The 20,087-nt window shown below is 38.5% G+C and overlaps 1 protein-coding gene and 1 long non-coding RNA gene across 2 annotated transcripts; both read right to left on the bottom strand.

The window, feature by feature from the left end:
* Window positions 1–718: 718 nt before the first annotated feature.
* Window positions 719–14,193, bottom strand: LOC108997259 (ER membrane protein complex subunit 10). Its single transcript, XM_018973450.2, has 8 exons — window positions 13,744–14,193; window positions 4,453–4,515; window positions 4,280–4,375; window positions 3,673–3,720; window positions 2,403–2,474; window positions 1,586–1,644; window positions 1,261–1,351; window positions 719–1,164 (listed from the first exon to the last, which is right to left on the bottom strand). Exons 1-8 carry the CDS (start codon window positions 14,062–14,064, stop codon window positions 1,021–1,023), a joined length of 894 nt encoding a protein of 297 aa, XP_018828995.1. The 5' UTR covers window positions 14,065–14,193; the 3' UTR covers window positions 719–1,020.
* On the bottom strand, window positions 2,965–3,662 carry LOC108997262. The gene is made up of 2 exons (XR_001997138.2): window positions 3,431–3,662; window positions 2,965–3,334 (listed from the first exon to the last, which is right to left on the bottom strand). It is a non-coding gene; the product is annotated as an uncharacterized LOC108997262 (long non-coding RNA).
* Window positions 14,194–20,087: the final 5,894 nt, after the last annotated feature.

Here is a 20,087-nt window from a genome sequence, read left to right as displayed (position 1 = left end):
TGATAAGAGGCTTCTAGACTCTGGAGGATCTGTTGAAGTGTGTGTGTGTGTTGCGAAGTGATGAAGTTTGAAGAAGAAAGGGTCTAGAGGATACGACGTCGTCGAGCAATCTACCTGGGTCAAAGCTATCGTTTATGTCAGGGTGCTGCACACCATTTCATCACTTTCCCTCGATACAAACAACAACCAACAATTAGATTTGATTGCAGTCTCTCTTTCAATTGGAAAGGCTAGCCGTTTACTATGATCAGCTTCGTATTCTTGAAACATTTGTTTTGCTTGTGGAGTTGTTTCTTCCATACGACACCAAGTACACGTCCGCAAGCTCCACAGAGGGCAAAATAATTGGGGAAGGGAGGGGAGGGGCGAGGGGGGCAGACGGATGGAGGTCCACCCCCGCTCCCCGTGCAGCAGACGGGGTACCCTGCCCCTGCATGAGCTGGGGCGATTGCGGAGAAAATTTCACTACGGAAGGGGTGGTCCTGCCTCGTAGGGAATGGGTAGCACCCCTATCCAGAAGCAACCCAACAATGCTACTTTTTTCTCATATGTTGTAGTGTAATAAGAGTAATAATATCAATAGTAACTATCCCGCTAGGTTTCCGTAGGACATGGTTAAAGTTTTAAACCACATTTGTGTTGTGGGTACCAAGAAAGGTAATTCTACCCGCCAATATACCCCAGAGCAAAGTGCTTTTTTTTAGTTCTCATCCGATCATTACCATTTAGAAGAGCTGAAAGGAGAGAGATGCTGGATGATCACTTTTAACAGTGTTTCAAACTTGCAGCTAATCCCCAGGGAATTCAAATGCAATTGGGGAAATGGTCAGGGCTTTGCCTTGCTAAATGCTTCAGAATACATTTTCCTGCAAGTGCTTTCGGATCGGAACAATAGCAGGATATCGACATAATTTAAAAAAGGCATTACTGTTTCAAAGCAAAGGTCAGTCTATCTTATCTCCCCCTTTATCCTAGATGATTTTGCATAAGTTACTGAAAGGATAGAGGCAAGCAAACCCATCATCTTCTACGGACAGCAGCTGGCCCACGCTGAACTGCAGTCCCTTGCTGCGATGGTTGGCCACCAGCTGGCTCCTCTGCCATATTCATTGCTTGGGTTATTGCGTTCATGACAATCAGTCCAAGAGGGATCAGGTACATCCACTGATAGACACAGATCCAATGGTACAAATTATTATATTAAAAGGAACTTCAAGGGGAAAAGGTAAAGAAAACAGTTCATTCTTCTTTGGTACTCACATATTTAGCCCAGAAGGACCGCTCTGGTGGCTTTACAGCTTCACCTTCTCCAGTCTCCCCACCAAGTAAATCTTCAGAAAATACAGGAGCTCTACACAACAAATTACAAATATTACCATAATTTATAAACCATATAAAAAGATAAATGAAGATTAGCTCAATCACAAAGCAATGCCTGCACTCAACAAATTAGACTGTGATTGATGATGATAATGATGTCACCTAATTATTATCTTGAAGAGTTAATTGAAGCAAAATACCATGCCAGAAAAACGAAACTAATCCTACAATGAGGAAAACAAAGAGTAATGCCAAGAACAGTTACCTTGGTGCCTGCTCACTGTTCTTCAAAACCGTGTGCGAATTGAAAGACCACTTTGCAGGCTGAAATGGAGATGACAAAAAGGATGAAAAAGGTTCATGATTTTTGCAACAATATGATGACATACTCTGCATTATCTCCTTTTAATCCCATCAATCCTAAATATCTCTTTATAACGAGCGTGCTCCAGATTTTCTAAATCGGGTCATTGAGAGAAGGCCTTGTCAATCTCCCAATAAATTAGAATTTTGCCACCACAAAGATGGCCAACATAGCATTTCGACCTAAAATAACTGTACTAACGTGTGTATAATGAATAGCACATGTATGCAATACTCCATAGAAATAAAACCAAGGTTAGGGTTTCATTCAACTTAACAATTATTGGTCATATCAAGCGATTCAAGCAAAATCTTTTTTTTTTTAATCTGAAACCAATTATCATCTTCCAGGGCCGAATATGCCAGTTAACTATTTCTTCCATATCATGTTTTATTGGTGCTATCAAGGGACTGAAGCAAAATCCGAACCCAACTATTAGTGTTCCAGGTACTCAAATACTGGTTGAATATTTCTTTACATCGAATTCTAAACATTCTAAGAGTTTCCAAAAAGACAGGAATTTCTTGCAAATACTTGTGGTTCTGGAATTAACAGAAGTGAAATATGAGCGTTACAGGAAACAAGAGATGAAAGCAAAAGCAATACAACAAGAATTTATTACAAAAAAAAAAAAAAAAGCAAAGAATCAATATTTTCTGACTCTAGCTTTAGTTCATCATGTAAAAACACCAACAAACAAAAATCAATTCCGACTTACAAGTTTCAGTTGACGGGGATGTGAGCATGCCCCAGGGGTACCATAATTAACAGCTAAGATATTTCCACCTTCCTGCATTTAAGGGAAAAAAAGGTCTTTCTTTAATAGGTTAAGTAAAATTTTATTGAAGCATAAAAATTGGTGTTGCCCAAGTACACAGGAAGCATACAAAAGAAAACACCTAATAACATTCTAGGAACTAGAAAATGATTCAAGAAAGTCATGAATGCTAGCTCCATTGAGAACTTATAAGAAAAATGTCCATCGTATGGTCTGATGATCAGTGGTTGGATGTCAAATTATGATCATACCATAACTAGTAGACTTTTTAATGCATCTGTACCAGCCCCATTCCAAAAATTATTGGCTAGCAACTGGGCCAAAAGGAAAGATGGTGGATGAACCGATAAAGGGGGTAAGAACACAAACTTAGTATGAGAAATAAGTTCGAAGGCCAAAGAAAAAGTAAACATACCCTTAGTTATGCAGGCCATAACGTGAGAAACAAAAAGATCAAGAAATAAATAGGAGAGGGGTATCAAAATATCATATACTTGGAATGTAGAGCCCAACTGGTAGCCTTCATTGGCTAGTATTTAACACATTTTATTTCCAAGGCAAATGAAATGAGGAGGAAATAGATCTAAATAGAGCCATAGTAGTCATTAGTTTCAAATATGTTCCTACCATTGCAAGACACAGGCTATGATTGTGGGACATAAACAAGTGGAATCACTAGGTAGTATAGAATCATTACAACTACTACTGATGCTAATCATTTTTATGCCAACATGGGAAATCTCCTCCAGTCAATTGCATTGGCTACCATCATAGCAGTTGCATTGGCTACCATCAAATACGTTCCAGGAACAGCGTCCCGACTAATTCCGGGGGTGCACAGAATCTCAGCAAGGAGTTTCCTGCAAGTGCACCTCAAGTAATTCAAGGGAAAAATCCCCCAGTCAGATGGCTTCTAGAGATTGTTTGCACCCAAGAGGATTTGAACCTTAGACTTGAGGGGAGCATACCTCCAAGCCCAAGGCCTTTACCACTTGAGCCAACCCCTAAGGGTTTCATAGCAGTTGACATCTATAACAGACTGGAAGAATCTTATCAATTAACAACCCAAAATAGAGCAGATGATAGCTAACAATAACTCAAGCATGAAATTACATGTTATATAGTACAAGCAGCAAGCAATAATATAGTACTTTTTTCTATTGATAGGCGGCAAGCACAAATTTAGCACGACCTCAAAAACTGAGATTACCATGTGTATAACAAAATGTTCATCCAAACCTTCTCGTGGAAGACATCTCTGCATTTAACACAAATGGGGAGTTAGTGCATCTCACTCTCATAGCACTATAAACTGATATTGGTAGCACAAAGAAGTATAGGTTTGAGATATCAATTGAACTTTCTTGACTTGCATAAGAAAAAAAAAAATATTGCATTTTTTATTGCAGATAAAGATTTGTACAAGCAAATGAAAAATGGGCACCACAAATTTTGAAAACTTCTCAACACTAGTTATTCCTTTTAAAAAACATTTTTGCTTTTTGCTAAGTTCCTTTTAGGCAAAATAATTAAGTAGTAAATATAGATAAAACATTATTTTAAATGATAGCATGAACAAAAATTCAACCAGCAGGCATTTTAAATTCGTTTCCTTTATTAAAATCATTTCTTTTCAAATTTTGGCGTTATACCTGATTCACTAAATATTTCTGAGTGCTCCGAAATTAGAAAAAAAATATATCTTAACAGCACCACTCAGAAACTGGACACAAGATATAGAAGCACTATATATGGGTTGTGGCATGATCCTTATGTAATGATCTAGAAGGAAAATCCTTATGTAAAGAACTACTTACTGCTTTCACCGAGGAAATAATATATTCCCTCCCAGGAGGACTCAAAACATTGGATGGCAGTCTTATCTTATAAAAGTCGTCTCCTTTCAGTAGATTCTGCAAGAAGAGTAACAACATCTCAGCTTATTGTCAAATTCAAATCAAGGGAGCAGAGGTATAGGGAAAAGGGTTACTTGAAACTTCTCCTTCTCCAAATCGGTAAAAGCATTTCTTGAAAAGCGCAGCTTTGTTAGTGTCTATAACAATTAAAACTGCAAATCAGTCCAGCAGTGCATTTATATTTCCCCATAACAACGAAAAATTAAGGGCCAGAGCATGAGAATAGAGAATTTATTCATGCCTAATTATGCACTTAATTGCAAGGAAAACTCACTCAGAAACCAATAAGCTTTTAATTTCAAACGATCAACATATTCGACTGGTTGTAGATATGATAAAATCTAGGAAACCCCTAGGGGTTGGCTCAAGTGGTAAAAGGCCCTAGGCTTGGAGGTATGCTCCCCCCGAGTCTAAGGTTCAAATCACCTTGGGTGCAAACAATCTCTAGGGGCCATCGGACTGAGGGATTTTCCCTTTGAATTACCCTAGGTTCACTTGCAGGAAAATCTTTGCCAAGGGCCTGTGCACCCCCAGGATTAGTTGGGATGCTAATCCTGGACACCAGGTGCCAATCAAAAAAAAATTAAAAAAAAAAAAAAAAAAAAAGGATATGATAAAATCTAGGAAGGAAAGTGACATAGCTGTATCTACTGCACTTCTAGAGTATTGTTGAACGTAAGAATCTCCACTTACCTAATCCACATTTGAACATAACTGGTTCTCTTAGGTAGGGTAGGCGTTTTCAGTACCTATGAAATCATGTAATGTAATAACATACTAGATTTAAAACCGTATCTTCTTGAACTTCCTCTTATTGTTGAAAAATCTCAAAGGAGTAAGAAGAGTACCAGATAAAAAACAACTGGTGAATAACCAGATTTGTATTGCAATCTCAAAGAAAAACCTTTCTTTGATGGTCAGAATCTAATTTATATAAGTAATAAATCTTTACTTATAAGCACAAAGCAGCTACTCTAGTAACCAGGGAGTATACAGGAGGTACACCTATCTAGAAGGTGAAAAAGATACTAATAAATCATGCAAATTGATTCAATTAAAGTTTATAGATACAGTCCAAAGAAAAAGAGTGAATCTCAAAGCGAAAATGAAACTATCATAGCATTTCAATGTGTTTTCACCCCACTAATCATGATAATATCTAATTGATAGCACCAGAGAATACATTTTGATGGAAGTGACTTAACATGGTTTTTTAAAGGGTAACAATGACAAGAATCATCTAAACATAAGAGATAGGACAAAAAAAATCCTTTATAACTTTTTTCCCTGGCAACACCAAAACAAACAAAACAGAAATGTTCTTCCTCCTAATGAAAACTATGACCGCCAAATTTATTATTAAGTGGTTAAAATGGTTTTAGTCCCTAAACTTATATCCAATTCTGCTTTCATCTTTTAATTATCAATGGTTTAAATGTTGCTTTGAAGTTTTGGAAACTCCTCAACATTACTCTCACATGGTTGATCTGGTATAGTAGGTCATATGCAGATCTCATAAAATATGAAGTAAAAATGGACACAAGTGATATGTACATGACTCCATATCACAATAATCAAATGCACTATGCAGTGTGAAGTGTCTTCATTTTTCCTTGTTTCAGAGGGCTGAAAATGGTTTAATCTGTTATCTGCCATATTCGCAACACAAGACCATGTAGAGAAATAAGAATTGTCCTACATATAGAATGGGATAATTATTAAAACTTTAAAAAGCTCAATTTATATCATCAACAATTCATGGGAAAATTTTGAAATCTGACGTAGTTCAAGGACCAAAATCATATTTTGATTTTAAAATCTGGCACTGTCACATTTCAGATCGACCTAACTAATTAATCATTAAGTGTTACTAAAGTAGAAAATATAGCAGCAACATTGTCCTACCTCCAACAAAAACCCGATAATCCTAGTGTTAAAAGACAAACTCGAGTTCTATTTGAAGAATTTTTATTTTGTAGCATTAGGAATTTTGATGTCTAACAATTCTTGTATGCAAATAAGAATTTTGATGTCCAATTGTGTAGTCTTAAGAGTCCTAGAATGATTTAAAGTTTAGGGTTTATATATATATATATATATATATATATGTATTTTCAGGATTTTTGACTATTTTGTTATAACTCTCTCTAGTTTTCTCTCCATACACAATTTTTCTTTCAGTAAGTTCACATAGTCCATGGTGGTTGTGGGCTCTTGACGGTGGGGAGTCTGTTGCATTGGAAGATTATGTCCACCATGAGAAATTTAGCAATTGAATCAAAGGTGTTTGAGATACGGACGGAGGGGCGTGAAATGCTTATCACGGAGAGGGGTTGGAAAGGATCCCAAACTTTGAGGTTGGGTTGGGACACAGCATGCTGGGTCTTAAGGGCGTTGGAGGAATGTTCTAAGCATGGAAGAAAGGTGTACTACTCTGCTTACAGGGATGGTAACAGGGGCTACATCGCGCAGAAGGGCTCCAACTCCCGGGGCAGTTTCTTGGCACTAGTGGAGTATAGTGGAGGGGGGCACCGGAGTTTTATCTTTATCCCTGGGGAAAGGGATGGAATGGGGTGGAGGAAGCTTGCAGTGGTCGTGAGGGAGGTGGGTAACAAATGTGCTCAAGGGAGAGGTCTACCACCTTCATCGACAGTGGCAATCCCTTTGGCTCGGTCGTACATGGAGGTTGTGCAAACACCTCGAGAAGGGAGAAATTTTGCTTCGGCAGACCTGAATAGAGTAGGTGAAGTTCCTGTTTTGGTAGGTGCACAGAGGCGGAAGGGTGATGGCAGAGCTGTGCCTGGGCAAAATGATGCAAGGATTTTGAAGGATTTACGGGATATGCAGGCTGCTTTGGAAGAGATGGCCGTCAAAGTCAAAGGGATGATACAGTGCATTTTGGGTAAAGAAATTATGGGGTCGAATACGGGCCTAGAGAGTGGGCCGGAGCCTAATCTTATGAAGAAGGGGATTGAGGCTTTGGGTGTGGGCCAGGAAGGTAAGGCCCAGTCCAAATAGATTATCGGATCCGAGCCCAACCAGCTGAAAGGTTTGGTGTGGAGGAAGAAGTCGCAGGTCGGGGCAGACTCAGAGGTGGGTGGGTCAGTGCCACCGTCGCCGGCGAAGCCTCAGATGGTGACGTCAAAGGTCCTGGAAGTTTCGACGAAAGAACAGCCGCTGGCAGCAGGGTCCGTGAAGCATGGAGGGGTGAACTCACACAGTTTCACCGTAAGATCAGAAACAAACGTCTTGGCTCCTGCACAGACTTGGTCGACGGTAGTAGTTAAGGAGATCCCGACGTCAATCGATGGGAGTAAAGGTGATTTTCTAGTGAGCAAAGGCAAGACAGTTTCAGCTCAGTCCCGAGACAATGTAACGGAGCCGATATTAGCACAGATACTTCCATCAATGATACAGAAAGAGTCAATAGGCACATTGGAAGCTTCGGGTGAGCTTATGTTGGTCCACCATGTTCTGGAAAGGGAGGCAGGGGAAATTGTCGAGGCCGCTGAGAGACAAAATGAGGTTATGACCTCTATGGTCAACCACATGAGGGAGGCAGGGGAAATTGTCAATGCTGCTGAGGGACAAAATGAGGATAGGAGGGTCTCGGATCCAGAGCTCGAAGTAGCTGGTTATGAGGAGGAAATGGATAGTTCATCTCCATTACAGATGACTCCTCTTCAGATTGTGTCGAAGGAAACCTCAAATTGGGTTTTTAAACAAGTGGAGAAAATTCAAAGCTATGTGGGTCTCTTTTATGAAGGTTATGAAGAACAATTGAGGGCACTTTTAGTTGCTATTGAAGCTGGTCGATCCACGGCCGAGCAGTCATCTGTGAAAAAGAAGCGGGAGTTGAGAAGATTGCATTGTTCTATTAATTATGACAATAAGGAGGGTACTTCGGGGAGGAACTAATCAAAGGGGAGGGAAGCTATATTAGTTAATGAAGCATAAAATTATATCTTGGAATGTAAGGGGGATCAATAATGTCAATAAATGCCTCCGCATTAGGTCCATTATTCATAGTTGGAAGATTGATGTTGTATGCCTCCAAGAAACAAAATTGGAAAGTGTTGACAGGAATGTTATTAGTAGTTTGTGGAGAGGTTCATTTGTATGTTGGACTTATTTAGCCTTTTATGGTGCTTCTGGTGGAGTTCTAGTCATGTGGGATAGTAGAGTTGTTGAGATGGTAGAAGAGTGCATTGGAAATTACTTGGTGGCTTGTGTATTAAGGAATGTGGAAGATGGGTGGTCGTGGGCATTAGCAAGTGTCTATGGTCCCAATAGGGATCGGGATAGGCACCTGTTGTGGGATGAGGTATCAGGGTTGTATTCTATGTGGGATCTTCCTTGGTGTATTTGTGGGGATTTCAATATAGTTCGATTCCCAAGTGAGCGGGTGGGTCTTTCCTCAATAACTACAGCAATGGAGGTTTTTTCACAGCTGATTTTTGATTTGGAACTGTTGGATTTGCCGTTGGTGGGGGGTGAGTATACGTGGTCCAATTCTAGAGGCAATTCTAGATTGGACAGATTTTTAGTATCATCGTCGTGGGAAGATCATTATCCAAAGTTGTGCCAAAAACGTTTTCCAAGGATAGGATTGGACCATTCCCCCATTATTCTTGAGTGTGGGGGTATTCATGAGGGCAAACGGTACTTTAAGTTTGAGAATATGTGGCTAGAAGTGGAGGACTTCGTTGACAAGGTAAAAAGTTGGTGGCTGTCGTACTAGTTTGAGGGGACCCCTAGTTTTCTTTTGGCTAGTAAACTCAAGGCTTTAAAAGCTGATTTGAAGATATGGAATAAGGAGGCTTTTGGGAATGTTGAGCAGCAGAAAAAAGCCCTTTGGGAAGAGCTTCAATCCTTGGAAGCTGATGGGGATAGTGAGGAGATCTTGTCTAGGAGGAATGAAGTAAAAATAGAACTTGAGAGGGTTCTTTTGAGGGAAGAAATATTATAGAGGCAAAAGTCGAGAGTTCTTTGGCTTAAAGAGGGTGATAAGTGTACTAGTTTCTTCCACAAAATGGCCAATTCTCATAGACGTAACAATGCTATTGAGATGTTAAGAACTGAAAATAATCTGCTTACCTTACCTGCTGAGATCCAAGAACATGCTGTGCAATATTTTAGTTTCCTCCTTAGTGAGACGGAAGATTGGAAACCTAAGATAGATGGATTGAACTTCGCAGCGGTGGATGCTTCTTCAACAAGTTGGCTGGAAAGACCGTTCGAAGAGCTTGAGGTGCATCGGGTGATGTGTGGAATGAGGAGAGACAAAGCTCCCGGGCCGGATGGCTTTTCTATGGCCTTTTTTCAGGATTGTTGGGAGATTGTGCGGGAGGATTTGATGAAGGTGTTTCATGAATTTTATGAGCTTCAAATATTTGAGAAGAGTTTGAGTGCCACTTTTATTGCCTTGATTCCAAAGAGAGTGGGTGCTTTGGAGTTGAAGGAGTTTCGCCCCATTAGTTTGGTAAGCAGTGTCTATAAGATTATTTCAAAAGTGTTAGCAAATAAAATGAGCAAAGTGATGGGGACTCAAAACGCATTTGTTAAAGGACAAAAATTATAGATTCAATGTTGATTGCAAATGAATGGTAGAGCCGCATGCGGGAAGGGGCTCCGGGAGTTCTTTGTAAGCTAGACATAGAAAAAGCATATGATCATGTAAACTGAAATTTTCTTTTGTATATGCTTAGAAGATGCAGTTTTGGAGATAAGTGGTGTGGCTGGATAAGTCACTGCATTTCAACTGTCCGCTTTTCTGTACTTGTTAATGGGCAACCTTGTGGGTATTTTCCGAGTTCTAGAGGTTTGAGGCAGGGGGATCCCTTATCTCCCTTCTTATTTGACATTGTTATGGAAGCCTTGAGTCGCATGGTGGAGGCAGTGGTAGGAGCATGATTTATCTCGGGTTTTTCAGTGGGAACTAATTCTAGTGGCCCTTCTACTATATTACAATTGCTTTTTGCTGATGATACTCTCATTTTTTGTGAGGCTGTTGGGGAACAAATTCAAATTTTGCGGGCTGTCCTGTTATGTTTTCAAGCTATCTCGGGATTAAAAGTGAACTTAAGTAAATCGGAGTTGGTACCGGTGGGAGAGGTCCATAATATTCAGCATTTGGCTGATTTTCTGGGGTGTAAAGTTGCATTCATGCCCATAAAATATTTGGGACTACCGCTAGGGGCATCTTTTAAGGTTAAACACATTTGGGACGGGGTGATCGAGAAGATAGAGAGGAAGTTGGCAGCTTGGAAAAGGACTTATTTATCTAAAGGGGGTAGGATTACTCTTATAAAGAGTACTCTCTCTAATATCCCTACCTACTTCCTTTCTTTATTCCCTTTACCAGTTGGTGTGACCAACCGTATTGAAAAATTATATAGAGATTTTTTATGGAGAGGCATGGGAGAGGAGACTAAAATTCCCATAGTGAGTAGGAAAAAAATTTGTTGCCCGATTGCTGATGGAGGTCTGGGTATTCATAGTCTATGTAGTTTTAATAAGGCGTTGTTGGGGAAGTGGCTATGGAGATACCATGGGGAAAAGAGGAAGTATTGTCGAGGGGGGTGATTGATCGTAAGTATGGTATGATTGGAGAGGTTGGTGTACCAAGGAGAGCAGGGATTCGTATGGAGTGAGTCTATGGAAGTTTATTAGGAAAGGTTGGGGTCACTTCCTGAAACAAGTTAACTTCTCGGTTGGTGATGGTTCAAAAATCAGATTTTGATATGATGTTTGGTGTGGGGATATTGAATTGTCTCGAGCATTTCCGGTTCTTTTTCAGATTGGCGACTAATAAGCAAGCTTCAGTTTTCGAGGTGATGGGTTTTTCCAATGGAGTGGTGCTTTGGGATGTAGGTTTCTCCAGATCTGTCCAGGATTGGGAAGTAGAGGAGGTTACTGTTTTTTTTAGACAATTGTATTTAGTGGAGATAAGAAGACAGGGCAGGGTCCAAATATGTTGGAGACAAACAGCCTCTAAAAAATTTACAGTTCGGTCATTTTATAAGGTGTTACTAAATCAACACCATATTGGCTTTCCTTGGAAGAGGATTTGGAAGGCTCATGTTCCGTCAAGAGTGGCTTTTTTTGTATGGACAGCAGCAATAGGAAATATTCAGACTATAGATAACTTGAGGAAGCGTGGAATGATTGTTTTGGATTGGTGTTTTATGTGCAAGAAAGAAGCGGAATCAGTGAACCATCTATTACTTCATTGCGAAATGGCTAAAGTGTTGTGGGATGGTGTTTGGAAGGGTTGGGCTGTGCTGGGTTATGCTAGAAGCAGTGGTCGATTTCCTAACAAGCTGGACCAACTTTCAAATGCATACTTGTTCCCAAGTGGCAGCTGCATGGAAAATGATGCCTTTGTATATTATGTGGTGTATTTGGTTGGAGAGAAATGAGAGGTGCTTTAATGATCGGGAACGAAATAGAGATGCATTTTGGAAGTTTTTTATAAGCACTCTACTTAGCTGGTTCTCTGCTATTGTACTCAAGGGTGGGGCTGTAAATGAGTTCTTGTCTTCGTTTTTCTAAAGTTTTAGAATGTAATTAGGTGTTTCTTGTGTATACTTCCTGCGTACTCAGGCTCTGCCTATTACATTGTGCTTAATAAAGTTCTAACTTATCAAAAAAAAAATGTATTTTCAAACTAATAAAGATATAAGAAGAATTATTTTCACAAAACAACGTTTAGGCTGTGTTTGGTTGCAAAACTCAGCTGAGCTCAATCTAATTTTAAACTGAGTCTAACATCCAAACACCCAACTCTCAAATTGCTAAACTCATCTCAACTCGAAACCTCCTTACACGTGAGACCCACAACCTTTTTTAACTTAACACATCTTCATACGTGCGACCCACAACCTTTTTCAACTTCCTATAAAAAGTATTAAACTCATTTTAACATCCAAACACACTTTAAACTTAGCTTAGATGAGCCCCACATAACTTCATCCACTACTCAACTCACTGTTATTCATAAAGAACTGAGTTCAGCTCAACATACGCAGCCTTAACATTTCATTGGTGTTTTAGGATTCCATCAACAAATCCTAAGAGGTTTAGGGTTCATCTGCAATCCTGCTAATTTGCCAATATGTTACATGGAGGCATATAACAGTTGGTATAAGTTTGATTTGTGGTGATCGAGTTATATGACACCAAAATTCAGCTCGATTTTTAAGAATTACCATCTTGCGATCATGAATAATCGTTCTCGTCTACTGGAAAAAGGTTCCTAGTGTGAGTTATTTGAGAGGTAAATATCCAAAGATTTGAGGTTAAGATCCAAAGATTTTGGTGAACCTTCCTACACCATTTTTATGCGAAGATGAATATTAAGTATGCATATGGGAGAGATATCTACAAGTTGGAGCGGCAAAAACTGTTACACAATGGCAGGTTCTTGAATGAGGAAATCATGTTGGCAGAAACCAAGGTTATTGGAGATGGCTATCTAATTCTGTGGTGTTATGATCCTGAGGGTTAAAGGTTTAACTAAATTAGTATCTAACGGTCCAAGGGCTTTTGGATCTTTAACAATTGGTATCAGAGCAGAGACCACGTTACGGATTCAAGTCATGGAGGGGGCGACCTATAGGTTGTATTAAAATGTCTTGGTACTTTATATGGGTATAGTATTAGGTCATTGAATACTGATAAATGAGTGAAGCCGCCAAAAAGGAAATGGCTACCACCGGTCAGTGTCGATAGAGTGGGTTGCTGTGGACATCAGATTAGAAAGTGTAGTGAAATATTATGATCTTAAGGATTAAATGTTTAACCAAATTAGTATTCAACAGTCCTAGAGCTTTTAGATTAATGGTTGGGCCTTTAACATGTGGCTTGACCCAAGTAAGAACTCAGGTAGAAACGGAGAAAGAAGACAGAGAGTGAACATTCAGCCCATCAAACATGTACAGCAAAGTGTCATTGTAATGTCAGGCTTAGATGTGGATAAGGAAAAAAGGATACAATCAATTAAAGCAAAAGGGTGTATATATCATAAGAAGTTTAATATTTGCCCTTGGGACAAGGGTTATTTTAAGGGAGAAGACTGCTATGGGACTGTTTGATAGAGTCCGACAAACACATCTGGAAAAGGGAAAAAGAAAAACAAACCAGTAACCCATTACCAAATCCACTGAAAACTCTTAATCACCATAGAAATCTAAATCCGGATATGAAATACACATGAAAACAGAAAAGAAACCCACTAAGAAATCCAGTCGAACTCTTTCCTCCAATACCAAACTCTTTCATTTCCTCCCGCAAATGATACTCCCCACAGAATTTTAACAGAGCCAAAAGAGGCAAAGAGAGGTATCGAGACCCAAGAAACCAACCTGGCCGCCGTGGTTCCAAGTTTTGAGGCGAGCAGTGAAGGTCCCAGCAGATGAGAACTCGGAGTCTCCAAAGGCGTGCTCGAGTAAAAACTGGATCTTGGAGTCCGAATCCGTGTCGGAATACTTCTTGCGTGTCGTCTTAGTTGTCGTTGCTGGAGGTGGGGATGATCGGGTGTTCACCAGATCAGGGGACAAAGGTTGCGCCTGCACTCCTCCTTCCAGGCCGAACTCCTCGTCGTCGATGAGGAGTTCATCGGATCGGAAGGCGAGAGTTGGAGAGAACAAGATAGAGAGTAAAAAAAGCAAGTGGAACGTAGACATATCGATGGTCGAGCGAGAGAGGGAGAGAGGGAGAGGACGAGCTCGATGGTGTGTGGGAAGTGTCGTCGGTTTTTATATTTTTGCTGTTGGCGAGGGGCGTAATCGGTTGGGTTCTATTTTGATAAATTTTGAAACCGAATTGGTATATTTTGATTTTGAGTGTTAAAGAATCGATATTGCATCGAATATATTTTTAAATTAATCCTTTCAGTATTATTGATTTGGTCTGATTTTTTGTTTTTAATTATTTACTACAAAAAAAAATTTATTACAAAAAAATTACTCCCATATAAAAAATCTACTATAAAAATATAAAATTTACTATAATAAAAAACCTTCTACAGAAAAATCTGCTATAAAAAAAATCTATTACAAAAATATAAAATTTGCTATAGAAAAAATTGCTATAAAAATATAAGGTTAATTACATTTTACCTTTTCAAACTTTCACTCAATTCACAATGTACTTCTAAAATTAATAATTGTATCAAAATGGATTCTCGAACTTTCAAAACTTCATAATCCATCTTCCGTCTATCAGCAACGTCAAATCTAATGAAAATTTACTATAAAGATGTAATTTTTATCTAATTTATTATTATTGACCATATAAAATATAAAATAATATATGCTATCAATTAATAATAAATCATTAATCATTTTAACTATATATAAAATTATTTTATACCTAAGTTACAAGCAAGTATGAATAATTTATGTACACAATGAAATTATTTGATATTCATTAACCATATATAAATTAACAAAAAAATTATTTAATGATTTATGATTTATTATTAATTGATAGTATATATTATTTTATATTTTATATGGTCAATAATAATAAATTAAATGAAAATTACATCTTTACAGTGAATATTATGCACATGAGCAGCGCGTGCAGTGAATTTTCGTTAAATTTAACACTGCTGGTAGACAGAAGGGGGAATTGAGAAGTTTTAAAGTTCAAATGTCCACTTTGATGCAATTTTTAACCTCAGATGCACATTGTGAACTGAGTGAAAGTTTAAGGGGGCAAAGTGTAATTAATCCAAAAATATAAAATCTATTATAATAAAACTGCTTCAAGTTCATATTACAAAATAAAACTAAAAATAAAGTAGTAACAGTCTCCTCAAGTGTTCACGTTACAAAATAAAAATACAATACAAATAGTCTAGATTACGCTCCTACCTCCCGCTGGGAGCTACCATTAGGCAATTTTTTTTTTTTTTTTTTTTGCTTTTTTTACATGTATTTTTTAACACTTTAAACATTTTTTCAAAAAATAAAAAAAAATCACAATATTATTAAAAAACACTTCCTTAATCACTAAGTAAAAAAAATTAAAAAATCACAGCAGTAGAAATGAACGGTAAGAGTAGCATTTTCCATAGCATATATATAGTATATATAGTATACATTATATATATATATATACTAGTATATTATTCTATCATAGTGATACTAATACACATAGTATATATACGATATATTATAGTCCTACTAATGCTATATATAATATAGTGATACTAATACTATATAATATATTAATACTAATACAATAATATAGTTATCTCTATTATTTATATAGTTATTTATATATAGTGGATTACTACTAGTGATATACTAATACTATAATAGCTATTTAACTATTAATATGTTTGTGTCTAACTAATTTATAATTTATGTATGTTAATGATAATATGCTAATGATAATATATTATATGATGGTTAAATACACTTTTTATATAAGTGTATATGATCAAATTATTCAAATGTATAGAATTTAGAAATGTATTTATGAAAATATTATATATTATAATTTATTATGACATAAAATGTATTTATACTTGATATATATAGTTTATATTAATAACATATTATTAAACAAATGTTTATGTTTAAGTCTAAAGTGTTATGTTATAAAATTAAAATTTTTAACGTTATATCAAACGTTATATTAATTTTATGATATTTAATTATTTTGAGTAATAGGATGTGACGCCCCTGACCCCCATGTAAGAAAACACAGGAATCGAGGTGCCAGAATTATGACGATACGGTCATGCATCACAACGAAAATGCCAAGTGTGTGTACATGCAACGGTGTACAAAACAACACAGTGGATTAGTCAACTAAGTACCAAAATTTAAATACAATCTAAACATCAGTAAGAGTTTAAAAAGTAGTTATACAGTCATCCAAAATTAAAAATACAATACAGTAAAATAAAATAACTAAGCAAGTGATCCTAGATCACTCCTCGGGCGGAGCCGTCTCCTCAGGCTCGCCCTCATCCTCCTCATCTGCATCAAAATCTGCGTTACCACAAAATGGTACCGCAGGTAAGTATAACACAAACAACCTTCAGGAATAAAAATGCATTAATGCAACCAACATGTATGCATATGATGAAATATGTTTTATTCTCAAAATATCATTTTCCTCGAAAATGAATTATTTTCCAACACACGCCAAATCCCATTTGACTCAAAATATCCGTAAAACATTTTTCTAAGAAAATGGTTTACACAAAAATCCAACACACACTATTTTCCCAGAAAATAGTCCATTAATCCATTATTACCATATGCACCATGATCTTCCCTAGGGACCATCCGCACGTCTTGACTTCGTAGCGATGCCCAGTTCCGCGCCCAGCGCGTTCATGGCCAAATATCCTCTAGTCTCCGCCAGCAGAAGGACCACGGAGTCGGCACAAGACCATCTCGTCCGATCCCATTGTCGCTCAGCGACAATCCAGGGGACGTCACTCAGTATATTCTGCTCCCGAGTGACCAGAGGAGCTCCATTGAGATAATGTCCCATCTCGGCTTGGGGTTGTGATACACACGCACCAAAAAATCCTTTCACATGAAAACCCAGTTTTCAATACACATGAACATGAATGTAGTACACGAAAACCCAGTTTTCTTTACAAACATGATCATGCGTGCAATTATGCAAGGTACATGTACCATACAAATCCCAACCAACAATTCAACACAGCCCAAATATACAATCAAACTTCCTCCACTAATCCATCCGACCCCCGTACTCCTCGGACTCAGTCCGGCAAAACTAATCAGATCACAGTAAAATGAGTTAGTGCAAAAATATATTTAAATCATGAAAGTCCTTTGGAGAAATACTTACAGTGCTATATAGCAATTTCCGGAAGATCACGGAGGTGCAAGAAGTGGCAATGTAGCTACAGAACAGTGTCAAATGCACTGTGGCCATGGGTCTCAAAGACCCACTTTTGAACGGGTGCAAACGAAGACCCGAGATTGATAGGGTAGGGCCTAGGGATGTCGGTGAAGCTAATGGTGGTGGTGGTTGGCCGTGGGTGGCGGCGTAATGGGTGGTTAAAGACCAAAAACACCCAAATCGGAAATGGGGTTGGAAGTGCTTCACCGGTGACGGATCGGAGCTGGGGTTGGGTCCATTGGGTTGCTAGGAGGTCGATGATAAAGTGGTGAAGAAATGGTGGCCGATGGTGGCGCGACGGCAGCGCGCGAGCACAAAGAACGCCGCGGCTTGGAGTAGTTCGTGGTGGCTAACGGCGGCGCGAGAGGGGCTGGAAATGGAGGGGGTCGCCGGCCGGTGGGGAAGCTGATGGGAGGGGCGGTGTCGGTCACCGGCGGCGGGCTGGGTGAGAGGTGATTGACGCACGGGAGAGAAGGGAGAGTGCGTCGCACGCGGGAAAAGCCAGGGAAGAAATAAAAAAGAAAGAAAGGAAAAGAAGAAAAGAAGAAAAAGAAATGAGGAAAGAGAATGTAGGGAAAGAAATGAGGTTCAATCCTCACATCTTGGATCACAAAAATAATCCAAAGGAAATGATTTTAAAACAGCAAGTTAAATAAAATAATTTAAACGCAGTGATTAAAATGAAAATAAATAATTAAACCCAACAATAAGTTAATTTAATATGAAAAAAAATTTAAATGCATAACAATAATTAAATATTAAGAAAGTACATCAAAATAATTTTCACCAAATTAAAATCATAAAAATAAACCCACTAAAAATCCAACCAATTTTAAAACAAGAGAATAAATTTTTGAATCTATAAAAATAATTCGTTTAGTAAAAATATACTAAAATATGGGGTGTTACATCCTCCTCCCTTAAAATAAAATTTCGTCCTCGAAATTGGCAAGGTCAAACATTAAGGCTAAGACAGGAATAAGATTTAACTAAGAGCAGACTTAAAAACATACCGCCAAAATCAATCAAACAAATATGGATATTGCTCTCTCAGGTCGGCTTCTCTCTCCCAAGAGAAATCTTGAGCCAACAGATCGCCCCATGACACTTTCACCAAAGGTATTGTCTTGGACCTTAACTTTTGCTCTTTCCAATCCACAATCTGCATCGGAGCAACTTTATAAGTAAAGTTAGGCTGAAGTTAAATGCGTCCAGAATCAACAAAACGTGACTCTTGTTGTCCAAAACTCTTCTTCAACGATGACACATGGAACACATCATGAACTTTCACAAAATAATCCAGCAAGGCAACTCTATAAGCAACAAGCCCAACCTTCTCTACGATCTGAAAAGGGCCAACATATCTTGGACTAAGCTTTCCTTTCTTACCAAAGCATTTAACACCTTTCATAGGAGAGACTTTAAGATAAACCCAATCACCTACTTCAAAGGATAAGTCTCTTCTTCTTATATCTGCGTAACTCTTCTGACGACTTTGAGCTTCCGCCATTTTAGTCCTTATAAACCGAACTTGATCTTTCATTTCTTGAATTATCTCAAGCCCAAACAATTTGCTCTCGCCGACTTCATCCCAACACAAAAGTGATCTACACTTCCTTCCATACAGAGCTTCATACGGGGCCATCTGAATGGAGGAATGAAAACTGTTATTATAAGAGAACTCAATAAGCGGCAGGTGATTCTCCCAACTCCCCTGAAATTCCATGACACAAGACCGCAACATATCCTCCAGAGTCTGAATAGTACGCTCTGATTGACCATCTGTTTAAGGGTGATATGCAGTACTAAACTTCAACTTAGTGCCTAAGGCTGCCTGCAAGCTCTTCCAAAAATGGGACGTGAACCGCGGGTCCCGATCCGACACGATACTCTTGGGTACTCCATGCAAATGCACTATCTCTTTGACATATAACCGAGTCAACTTACCCAAAGAGTCAGTATTATTAATAGGCAAGAAATGGGCACTCTTGGTCAACCGATCAACAATCACCCAAATTGAGTTCTTCCCACTAGGAGTCCTCGGCAAACCCACAACAAAATCCATAGAAATATCATCCCACTTCCACTCTGGAATAGGGAGAGGTTGAAGTCTACCAGCAGGTCTTTGATGCTCGGCTTTAACTTGATGGCACGTGTCACATTTCTCAATAAACAAAGCGATGTCCAACTTCATTCCTTCCCACCAAAAATTTCTCTTTAAATCTCAATACATCTTTGTGCTTCCTGGATGAACTAAATAAGGAGCCGCATGAGCTTCTGCCAAAATTCGCTCTTTAAATTCTGAATCTCAGGGAATCACCCTACAATTCCGAAAGTGGAGAATACCATCCTTATCCATACTATAGTGCAAGGGTCCCTTAGACTTCCTGACTCTTTTCCTAATGGCCAACAACTTAGGATCCCCTTTCTGGAGAGTCTTCAATTCTTCAAAATCCACTACCCGAACATCCAAGACTGAAGATAGTAATTCCTCTTGTTGTGAACTCTCGATAAGAAGTCTTCTCATTCCACAAAGGAGAGAATCCAAGTCTGATGACTTTGCTTCGTCCGCCTGTTGAGACTTCCTACTCAAAGCATCTGCGACTAGATTTGCCTTCCCAGGGTGATACTTGATCTCACATTGCTAGTCGCTAATCAACTCTAACCACCGTCTCTGCCTGATTCTTCTGAGTAAACAGATGTTTCAAGCTCTTGTGGTCAGTATAAACTTCACAAGCTTCGCCATACAGATAATGCCACCAAATCTTAAGAGCAAAAACTATAGCCGCCAATTCCAAATCGTGAGTGG

Source organism: Juglans regia, chromosome 11 (genome assembly GCF_001411555.2).
Source record: "Juglans regia cultivar Chandler chromosome 11, Walnut 2.0, whole genome shotgun sequence".
Classification (NCBI taxonomy): Eukaryota; Viridiplantae; Streptophyta; class Magnoliopsida; order Fagales; family Juglandaceae; genus Juglans; species Juglans regia.
The sequence above is the reverse complement of the archived record's forward strand: the minus strand, read 5'-3'. Positions and strand labels throughout refer to the sequence as shown.